Below are 11,862 nucleotides of genomic sequence, written 5' to 3' on the forward strand. Positions count from 1 at the left end.
GAAATTCCCTTCAAGTAAAAGTAAAGAGGGTTTATTTTACTAAATTTCCTTCATGTCTGGTGATGAAGAAAACATTTTTTTTAAGTATTTTAAATATCCTAGGAAAGACAAGACTGCTTTAGGCTAAAACCAATATTAAGAGTCTGTTAAAAAAAACCAACAAACCCCATAGAACATCTTTCACAGCTCAGAAAACTCACTGTGATATAGAGCTCAGAGTGTTTGCGCCATAGATGGACTGGCCTAAACAACAGAAATTTATTTTCTTACACTTCTGGAGGCTAGAGATTTGAGGTCACAATGTCAGCAGCATCGGTTTCTTCTGAGGCCCGTGTCTTTCTTGTACCTGGGCATCTTCTCCCTCTGTCTTCACATGGTCTCACCTCTGTGCACACTCATTTATGTCCAAATTCTTTTTTTTTTTTTAAATCTTTGTTTATTTTTGAGAGAGAGAGAAACAGAGCATGAGTGGGGGAGGGACAGAGAGAGAGGGAGACACAGAATCCGAAGCAGGCTCCAGGCTCTGAGCTGTCAGCACGGAGCCCGACGCGGGGCTCGAACTCATGAACCGCGAGATTGTGACCTGAGCGAAAGTGGAACGCTTAACCCACTGAGCCACCCAGGCACCCCCAAATTCTTCCTTTAATAAGGACACCACTCGTATTGGATTAGGGCCCATGCTGATGGCCTCATGTTAACTTGATTACCCCTGTAGAGACCCTGTCTCCAAATACAGCCACATTCTGAGGTACTGGTTGTTAGGACTTCAGCATATGAATTTTGTGGGGGACACAGTTCTTCTTACAGCACCCAGACTACAGCAGAGAAGTTGGAACAGAGGAACTGGTCTCCAACTAGGAGAGAAGCAAGCCTAAACTCACAGAACCCTCGAACTGCCATGGGGCTGGACGGCCATCTAGCCCTTGTCCTTTTTTTATACGTAAGGAATTGAAAGTCCAGAAACAGGGGTTCCTGGGTGGCTCAGTCGGTTAAGTGTCCGACTTCGGCTCTGGTCACGATCTCGCAGTTCGTGGGTTCAAGCCCCGCATCGGGCTCTGTGCTGACAGTTCGGAGCCTGGACCCTGCTTCGGATTCTGTGTCTCCCTCTCTCTCTGCCCCTCCCCAGCTCATTCTCTCTCTCTCTCTCTCTCTCTCTCTCTCAGAAAATAAATCAACATTAAAAAAAATTTAGAACAAGGCAAAAAAAAAAAAAAACTCCAGAAATATACAAGATTCAAATACACCACATGCTAAGTTTTGCCGTTGAGGGTTCGATGAATTTGTGAATATTGAACAAATCAAAACGACGATACCGCCAAAGTCCCTCTACCGACCTAAATCTGGAATGGAAACGATAAGGCACATTCAACCACCCCCAGTGCCACCCCCCACACTGAAGCCATCTCTCCCTGCAGCTCGCCCAGCTGTGGGGCCTGTGGGACCCCCTTCCACAGAGGGAGACCCTAACTAAGCACTAAGTCCTCCGGGACAGATGTCAAAATAAACCTGTTCCCTCTGAGATTTTTCTCTCTACTCAAAGGACAAAGAGGGCTTCTTATTTCTGGATTTGAGCTCCATTTTGCCCACCGCAGATTAGAGAGTTCTATTTTTCCTAAAGGTAAAATGAAGATTCGTGTTCTGCTTCCTCTAAGGAGCTTCAGAAGGACCTGCCTCAAAAACTAAAGTCAAGTACAGCTCATAAAACTAGTTGAAGTCGAGTGCAGACATGCCTCTGGAAAACCCGAGCTAGAGAGTAACCAGGCCCTGAACGCTCCCAGGCCTCTTCCCTCGCTGACTGCTTCACTCACTGGAGAATTCCTTTCTGCGTAGGGCAGGCTTGGCTCACGGGGCCCGGCACCGCCGATTCCCAAGGAACACCCTGGCCCACAGATGTTCATGGGTCACAGAATTGTGAACTGACCACTGGTGCACTTTGGATTTCAACGTGTAAACATGGGGATTCCCTTTAAAAAAAAAAAAAAAAAAAAAAAAAGGAAGAGAAAAAAAAGGAGGGGAAAGAAAAATCACCGTGCAGAGGAAAAATGTGAGCTAAGTTTTTCCTTTGGAATCTTGGCGTGTGAGTTTAGCTATCTTCAATCTGGCTTTCGCCAGACACTGTATGCTTTGAGCAGGCATGGAGCAATCTGCCTTACGCTGTGCTGCCAGAACATTCAGACTTGACCTGTAACACGCCTCCTATTCCAGTCGTGAGCAGAGACAGCCGGGAGGTCGGCCGCGCAGGACGCAGCACGCTGACTGTGTGGTGCAGCTAGAGAAGCGCCTAGAACCAGGAAACAGGGCTGTTGACTGACTCGGGCAAGAGGTGTGGACCAGCGAAGTCCCTGAAATCACGTCCCAGCTGCTCGACTTCATCAGGCGCTTGACTAAATCACTTGACCTCTCCATGCCTGAAGTCCACCCAGCTGGAAAATAGGAGGTCCGCTGAAGGCCAAGAGTTGCTTCTGGAATGGACTTTGTCCCACCCTCCACCCCCATCTGCTAAGAGACTAAGAGCCACAATCCATTGGGGGCTGATGGATGTTTGTTTTCTCCACGAAACGCTGCGACCTCAACAAGAGAACCTACAATTACACATCACTGTAGGTCCGTTGATGCCCCCGAAACCCTCATGACTGAACGTGTTGTCACCCAACGTCCCAATGAGTCCATGGCCAGCAGCATTTCTGAAATGTGAATGGAGCCAATGGGAATAGACACATTCTAGTGGACATGAGTCAGTATTCTTATCATGTGCCATCATCCAAGACAAGCCACTGTATGGACTTCCAGTTTTCTCTAACACTCCCTTTGAGAAGAGTTTGTCGAGCTGTGACTTATCGGAATCCTCTCAAACTCACCGCTTTCGCTAAATACAGGCATCTTCTAACTTCCTCAAAGCACCCTGTGTCTCTGTGATCCTGTTTGTAATAAAGAGCCTAAAACGTCCACATCAATTAGTACAGGTAGTGCACAAGAAAAGTTGTATTAAAAGTGGAAAACCCCATAGGATGGGGCACTGTACTTTTTGCAGTCTTTCGCATTCTCACGATGGCATCAGTGCTATGACGTTTTGGGAGAAGTCTGGTAATGATTGCGTGGGCTGGCGATGCATTTGCCACGGTTGGTCCTTCTGACCCCATTATAGGACTGCCACTCTCGGACTCTGTTGTGTCACTAATGTTTTGCTGATCACAAACTTCTTTATAGCCACCCTATTGGCTGCTTGCATCAAATACCATTTCCTTTCCTCCTCTGGCTCACTTTCCTAATCGTTCTCCATCTTTGACTGAAAGTTAATGAAATTCTCATCCAGGGCGTATTCATTTCCAAAAGATAATTCACAAACCAGCTGTGTGGGATAGGCATGAAAAAAAAAAATCATGGTGTTAGACAATTTGGGAAATGCGTTAGCTCTAAGTGTCACAAAGTGGGGTTTTAAGAGCACACTAAGGGTTTAGAAGAATACTGAAGTTTTAAAAAGTCAGTTTCTCTTTTTTTAACCCCACATGTCTCAAAACGACTTATCATGAAAGCCTAATTAAGACCCGTTAGGGGCGCCTCGGTGGCTCAGTCGACTGACCGTCCAACTTTGGCTCAGGTCATGATCTCGCGGTCTGTGAGTTCAAGCCCCACGTCAGGCTCTGTGGTGACAGCTCAGAGCCTGGAGCCTGCTTCAGATTCTGTGTCTCCCTCTCTCTCTGCCCCTCCCCCCGATCGTGCTCTCTCTGTCTCTCAAAAATAAATAAACATCAAAAAAATTTTTTTTTAATTTTTTTTTAACGTTTATTTATTTTTGAGACAGAGAGAGACAGAGCATGAACGGGGGAGGGGCAGAGAGAGGGAGACACAGAATCTGAAACAGGCTCCAGGCTCTGAGCTGTCAGCACAGAGCCCGACGCGGGGCTCGAACTCACGGACCGTGAGATCATGACCTGAGCCAAAGTCGGCCGCTTAACCGACTGAGCCACCCAGGAGCCCCTAAAAAAAATTTTTTTTTAAAGTAAGACCCATTGTGGAACTAGTGTTCTTCGGAGATTACACTTTAAGAAACATTGCTTTAATATGTCATTTTTTTCCCCATTGGAAGAGTTACTTTCCTTCCACTATGGTTCGATCTTTGGTCTTCCCAGTGGTCTCTGTGTCCTGCTTGAGGAAAATATATTTACAGATGCCTAACGGTTTGATAAATAGAAGGCCGGGGCCGATAAAATGTGTAGTAAAATAATTAACAAGGAACCGTCTTTAATTTTTGCTCATGCTCCTTAATTACATCCCCTACTTCATGAGAAAGTGGCAACTCTTTTTAAAGCAATTTTTACATACTTTTAAATATTTCTTGGATGCCTCGCATCAATTCAGTCCTTCCACGAAGATCGGTGCTCAGATCAGTTTGGATACAGAACATCTGCCCCAGTTCGTCTCCGATCTGTGGTTGGTTGTGCAGTAGGGAGGAAACGGTGGCAAAATGGAGATCTCCAGTTGTTCAGGTAAGGCTGGCTCCTGACCTTGAACTCAGCTTTTGCACACTGGGGTACCTGTGTTGTTCAGTACACTAGGGGGAGCCGGAGCCATAACAATTTACTCAGGAAGTCCCAACGTCTTTCCCAGCCTGATTTCTCTCCCACACCTGCTTATTTTCCTCCCATGCTTTAGAGGAGTGTGGCCCAGAAGGAAGTCACGGTTAGTGTATTTAAAACACAACGTGCACATTGGGGCACCTGGGTGGCTCAGTCGGTTAAGGGGCGAACTTCGGCTCAGGTCACGATCTCGCCATGTGTGAGTTCAAATCCCGCATCAGGCTCTGCGCTGACAGCTCAGAGCCTGGAGCCTGCTTTGGATTCCGTGTCTCCCTCTCTGTTCCCCAGCCCCACTCGTTTTCTCTCTCTCTCTCTCTCTTTCTCTCAAAAATAAATAAACATGGGGCGCCTGGGTGGCGCAGTCGGTTTAAGCGTCCGACTTCAGCCAGGTCACGATCTCGCGGTCTGGGAGTTCGAGCCCCGCGTCGGGCTCTGGGCTGATGGCTCGGAGCCTGGAGCCTGTTTCCGATTCTGTGTCTCCCTCTCTCTCTGCCCCTCCCCCGTTCATGCTCTGTCTCTCTCTGTCCCAAAAATAAATAAACGTTGAAAAAAAATTAAAAAAAAAATATAAATAAATAAATAAATAAATAAACATTAAAACTTAAAAAAAAAAATCACGCAGTGTTCACACTGTCCGTCGATTCATAGGGTATTATCTTTCCCAAGCCGTGTGCCACGCTTTCACGTTGTTGCCCTTGTTTTGAAATTACGATAGTATTTTTTTAATTGGTCTTCATCAGATCACCCTTCCTGAGTGCGTTGTATAATTACAACACGATTGAAGTTCCCATTCGGTAATCAAGAGTTGCGTCACGCGGTCATCATAACCCTCAAGCAATAAACACCACCACCGCAGCTGTAGCGGTGAGGACGAGGTGGGTACAATGAAGCGAAACGAGGATGCAGGAAGAAGAATCCCATATCGCTCCATCAGCAAGGCAGTGCAAACTAGGCAAAGATTCAGATAAACCTCAGTTCAGATACGCTTAACGTACAAAAACTTATTGCCACGCTCAGGAGCTGAATACGGAGGTGAGAGGCGGGTGAAGACTCGAACGAGGAGGAGGTATCATGTGGAATTTGTCCCCCTCCGGGGCCAGTGGAATTTGTATAAAGAATACAGGGCCGATCTAAAGCACAAAGGAAAGCTGACCTTTCAGTGGGTCTACAAGAACAGTATCGTACCCTGTTTGTATAATAGGAAATAAAGACCCCCACGGAGGTTAAATAACGCGCCTGTGGTAGCCCAGTAAGTGACCAGGCCGGGATGCATATCCGAGAAGGCCGGATAAAACTGAGCCTGACTGCCAAGGATTGGGGAAGAAATTTTTATTGTATGCTGAGAACGGTGAGGAACCCTTAGTCCTTTCAGAAGAGAAAAGAAACACGAGGAAATCGTTTTTCTTTTTCTAAACCCATTGGCAGGTGAACAGACTATTCTCCCTTTGCCCTCCCAGAGCTCTCTCCTTTCACTACCCTTCTTCGCAGGCTCCGTCTCCTGAGACACTGAGCCCTGCCTGTGAATTACGTCACCCGGGCTCCCTGCCTGCTGCCTCTTAGCTGGCTTTGGCCGGTGGGTGGCACACAGAAGATGGGGAACATCTGGATGGAATTCTGCCTCTGACTGTATAATGGGTGAAGGAATGCTGGGCAAAACCCTCGTTAGTCATCACCATGTGTGCCCGGGGCGTGGACGGGGGCTGGGGAAGAGACTGGAGAAGAAGGACAGGAGACAGAACTTAAAGATGGCCCCAGGAATGATTTCAACCAATGGAAAATAGTGCCCGCTACAAAGGTCCTCCGTGAATATTTGAGTCGAATGGACCCAAAGGAGCCCAGGGAAAATGTAGCATTAACTCAGGAATTTCCAGTTGGATACAGATACAAGTGACATAAATGATGGAGTGAGAGAGCGATGGAGTGAGAAGGCTGCCCTAGCAGGCAGAGGGGCTCCATTTGAGATGTGTGGATGTGTTGAGTCCAGCGAGCCTGGTCATCCCTTCCTGGATTTCACTGTCCTCGGAGGCAGGGTTCTAACGGGCATTACATCGATGCCCTCATCCCTCTGTGCGGCCACAAGCAGCTGGGACTGGGTCCCAAATTCCCCCCAGTTGACATCAGCATACTATCATACAAATCTAGTCATATTTTAGATGTGCCATTATATGAGAAAAAGGTTGGGAAGGCCAGTTGTAGTTGACTACCCAGAATACACAGAGCTTCTGGTTTTGATATTTTTTCTTAAAACAAGTCTTTTCCTTCAAGCCTGCGGTTTCTTTTCTTTTACACTAATTATTCTTTGACTTCCAGGTAAGCACATACAGATACCGGAGCACTGGTTCACCATCAGTAAGATGGCCTGATTAATTTTTCTAGCAAAGATGATGGATTAGACACCTGCCTATCTTAGATGGCTTCAGACCGATTTGGGTGGAAAACATAGCAAAACTGATTGATCTAAAAGCAGATCTCTGACCTCAGGCTTATGAGCACCAGCCCTCAAACAAACTGGCCAACCATATATCCCAGGAAGAGTAGGAATCATTTATTGGCATTCTCACACTGAAAATTATTAACCTGAACATCTAGGGTCTCCCTTTCACTGAAGTGATTGAAAAGCAAAGGGTTTCCATAGTTATAAATATTATTTAGTATTGGCCAGCTAAACTCTGATCAATGTCCAGAACGTATAGTTCCAGACCATGTTTTAAAACGCTTTCAAATACGTTACATCAACTCTGTGGATAGACAGCTGGAATAGATTAGAAAACTGAAGCTCAAGGAGGCTCAGATAGGTTGCATAGTGGCTGAACTGATTCTAGAATCCTCTGATTCCTTTTCTATTCCTCTTGTATAGGAAATGCTTTTTTCTTTCATTCATTCCCTTCATTTTCCTTCCTTCATCTCCTTCCTTCCTTCCTTCATCCATTCATTCATTAGTTGTGTTTATCACATAATAATTGCAGGGTTCTCTTATGAGTTGGTGGCAACATAGCACTTGAACCCTTAGCCTGAGAGTTTAATTGAACATAATACAAAACAGGTCCTCCCCTCACTTGGGGCATTTCTGAAGCTCTAATTCCAGACACAGGCCTTTCATGGGGAGATTTGACTGGAGTAAGACCTAGATTTTATCTGGTTTGATCTTTACTATGTTCCACTTATTACTTCAGTACAAATTTTAGTTTCAAGAAATTAAGAGAAAAATGATTCCAGAGATAAACTGGGTTGAGAAGAAATCTAAAAATGTCTCCTTTTTGGGGCGCCCGGGTGGCTCAGTTGGTTAAGTGTCAAACTTTAGCTCAGGTCATGATCTCACAAGGTCCCACGTGGGGGCTCTCTGCTGTCAGGGCAAAGCCCGCATGGGATCTTCTGTCCCCCTCTCTCTGCCCCTCCCCCGCTTGCATGTTCTCTCAAAAATAAACAATTTAAAAAAAAAAAGTCTCCTTTTCATTCCTTGTAAATTAGTGTCCAAGTCTTGGGGGCAGGGCTTAAGAGTGAGGAAGGAGAGGGGGAGGGCAGAAGGCAAAGGTACCCTAGGAACCAGACTTCCCAGGCTCCTCCCTCCCCCACTCACCTCCCTTCCCAAAAAGACTGCCCCTCATTTCATCCCTGGGTTTCCAGGCACCTAATCCACTTGATGGTCAGGTGAGATAGGAGACATTTGTGTTTTCGTTGTAACTTGCACTGGGGCTGTTGTTAGCAAATCCAGGCCTCTAGCTATTTTCCTGACTCCGGCCAGAACACTAACCCAAAGCCCAGAAGCAATGCGAGGGTAGAGGCAAGTCAGTGCTGGTTTCCTCTTCTATACAGAGACACAGACCCAACAAACACCCCAGGATCTCAGGGACTACAGATCTCTGTCTTTCCATTATGCTCTCTCTTCTTGTCTTCTCTTTTTTTTTTCTTTTAAATAGAATAAATTAAAAACTGCTATTCAAAATTAAAGTGATTTCACGCTGTTACCCCAAATATGTCTCTATGATCCAGTGAATTGACAGGATTTACGTTATATTGTACAAGTGAGCATAAATCACAGGGGAATCTGATTTGGGGATGAGGAAGGGCTTTAAAGGCAAGCACAGTGGGAGAAATCACGAAGAAAAAAGGAATGAGAATCACTGAGGTTCCAAATTGAGTCACAATTTAAAAATGAAGAAATACTTGTGACAGAAATGGCATTAAAAAAGATTGAAATCGGGGCGCCTGGGTGGCGCAGTCGGTTAAGCGTCCGACTTCAGCCAGGTCACGATCTCGCGGTCCGTGAGTTCGAGCCCCGCATCAGGCTCTGGGCTGATGGCTCAGAGCCTGGAGCCTGTTTCCGATTCTGTGTCTCCCTCTCTCTCTCTCTCTGCCCCTCCCCCGTTCATGCTCTGTCTCTCTCTGTCCCCAAAATAAATAAACGTTGAAAAAAGAAAAAAAAAGATTGAAATCACTATATATATAAAGAACGTATATAAATCAGCAAAAACGTGCAAAGAACATATTCATTCTCAAAAATTAGCTCTGCAAAGGCTAAGAAATACGAGGAAGTGTTTATTTTCATGAATAGTCAAAGAAATTTGAAGTGACATTGTGACATCACTGTTGGTACTTCAGTGACAAACTAGGTTAAGTGTGCTAATGCATGGGATGAACAGAGGGCATGATGAAATACTCTGCTGATGGGAATAAAATTGGTACGTTCCTGAAAAGTAGTTTAGTAATTCGTATCAAAACCCACAATAAAATAAACACTGAGATTCTAACTAGTTTGAAAGCCCTGCCTGCCAAAAAGTGCTGATTTCATAGCTACAGCATCAAATCCCAAATCTAGAATCATCTAAAGACATCAGGCATGTCAGATCAGATGACTCAAGGTCTCCCTCTAAAATACCGTGCTAATGATATCTCTCAGCTTCCAAGAAATGTGAACATAGCTTTTACTTGAATTAGAGTTTGTACGTTACAGTATGTCGATTTTTTAAAAAATCTAGTCTCCTTATCGTATGGTCGATTTCGATGTGAACTCAAAATTCCTTCCCTCTGGCTTTACCACTCTAACCAGCCCCCCAGAGGTGGAACTGGCTCCATCATGACCTGCTTCCCACATATCTGCAGCAGGCCATTTCTAAAACTCAGTAGAAACACACATTTGCCGATAGAAAATACAATTTTCCATAGGATACAGAGAGAACTGGATTTGAAGCTGGAGCTTTTTGCTTGGATGAGTTATTTTGTAGTTAGGCAGGTCACTTTAAATTTCACTGTGTCCACTAGTCCTCACATAATTAAGCCATGCCCCGGTATTTCTAACTACTTTCATTACAGTTGAGCATTTGTTGAAATGGAACTCGCTGTGTAGCACACAAACTCCTCTGTAAAGTTGTGGCAGGGCTCACATATCTTCAGGTTGCCAAATTCATGCAGGGATTGTTTTCTAGCTCATTGAATCAGAAAATACATTTATCTTTCATTCACTTGTAAATTTGTTACCCCGAGCATCACATTCATAAGTGAGAGAAGTGACCTATCATGTTTATGGTGATAACGAGGGTTTGGACAATCCCGTTATGGTTTGTTTCTACATAGAGCCAAGAAGACAAGTTCCACCTCCTAAATGAACAGGATGATCTGAGGCTCTGAACCAATAACCTCCATTTGTCTCTGCTTTTTGAACTCCCTCTGTCCTGCGCAAGGTCCAACACCCAAAGCCAGCCGCTTTCCGTGTTAAGACATATTGTCGATTTCTTTTTTTTTTTCAATGTTTATGTATTTATTTTGAGGGAGAGAGAACATGAGGTGCAGAGAGAGAGGGGAGAGAGGGAGAGACAGAATCCCAAGCAGGCATCACCATCAGCGTGGAGCTCAACGCGGGGCTCCGTCTCATGACCACAAGATCATGACCTGAGCCGACATCAAGAGTTGGACACTCAACCAACTGAGCCACCCAGGCGCTTCTGTCGATTTCACTTATTTTACAACTTGAGTCCAATTTTATTCTTGAGTACTTATAAATATACTTTTGTTAATTGTGTGGACTTGTTGGTTCCAGGTGCCAGAAATCCAGCTCTAACCAGTTCAGACAAAAAGGAAATTTGTTGGAAGGGTAAAAGGTATAAATCAAAGGAAGAATTGAAAGCCAAAATGCAAGAAGGACTAGGGTGAGCTGGACTCAAAGGCAACTGAACAACCAGGAACTATGAGGTGTCTCTCTGTCTCTCTCTGTCACTGCAGACCAGCAGGAAGTGTGTCCCCCGCCCGGCTTCAAAGCTTCCAGACCTCACAGCTTCAGTCACCACAAAGGAGCTGGCTGGCTCCTGGCTAGTTACAGTTCAGAAAAATCTTGAGGAAAGACACTGATTGATTCCGCTGAGTCAGGCCCCCCACTCTTGCACCAACTGGAAGATCAGAAGGAGGATTCCCATAGATCACATGATCCCAGAGACTGGTAAATGTTGTGAATGAGCAGCCATCCGGAAGAGTGGTCACTACTGTGTCTTTTTAGATTTGTTTTTGAGAGCTCTGCCCAGTAGTTCCATAATTGGTCACAATAAACAGCTACTTTTGTGAAAATAAACTGGTAAAAATTTTATTTTTAAATGTGAAAGTGTAACAAACTCAAAGAATAAAATTAAATCACAATCTCACCACCCAAATATAAGTACTATTTATGTTTTAGTGCTTATCTTTCCAGTCATATATATATATGTATATATATATATATATATTCTTTCCTACATGTATCACTGAGATAGTGTTAAGTGTACAATTCTACATCCTGTTATTCATTTAAATGTAAAAAGAATACTCTTAATAACATTTTATACTTATAAATCCCTTTAGGTCAGGAATCCATGACACCAGAAGGTCCATGAACATCTCAAATTTATATGCAAAATTCTTACAGTTATAAGCATATTGATGGGTATTTCTCTTGGGAAGGGGTACATATTTTCACTAGATTCTCCAAGTGGTCTGTGACCAAGAAAAAGGTTAAGAGCATTCAAGTTTCCAAAGCATTTCCGCATAAATTACAATAGACTCCTAACTGATGTATATTTCATATTTTACTTTCTACTAGTCTCAAGTGACATATAGGCTCGTGACATGTGGCAAACTATAACTTGCAAGTGCATGAATTTGTATCCAAATGTGCAAGCCAGATCCTTAGTTTGTGGGTGAGCCTAGCGGGCGCCCAGCATCTCGGCTCAGCAAAACTCCCTTACGCTAACCTCAAGGCTAGAGCTTGTGAATGTCACCACAACTTGTTTGTATACACTGTGGGGGTTAACAACGGAGGGAG

The 11,862-nt window shown here is 44.6% G+C and overlaps 1 protein-coding gene across 2 annotated transcripts in view; it reads left to right on the top strand.

Annotated features, from left to right (window-relative positions):
• UST (uronyl 2-sulfotransferase) overlaps positions 1–11,206 on the top strand; it is a 318,873-nt gene extending 307,667 nt beyond the window's left edge. For both annotated transcript variants that reach the window (XM_023254493.2, XM_023254491.2), the window contains one exon: positions 10,794–11,206. In XM_023254493.2, the coding sequence (XP_023110261.1) occupies positions 10,794–10,906 (113 nt within the window). In that variant the 3' untranslated portion in view covers positions 10,907–11,206. The remainder of the gene's footprint in view (positions 1–10,793) is intronic.
• The last annotated feature ends 656 nt before the right edge of the window (positions 11,207–11,862 follow it).

Source organism: Felis catus, chromosome B2, assembly GCF_018350175.1.
Source record: "Felis catus isolate Fca126 chromosome B2, F.catus_Fca126_mat1.0, whole genome shotgun sequence".
NCBI lineage: Eukaryota > Metazoa > Chordata > Mammalia > Carnivora > Felidae > Felis > Felis catus.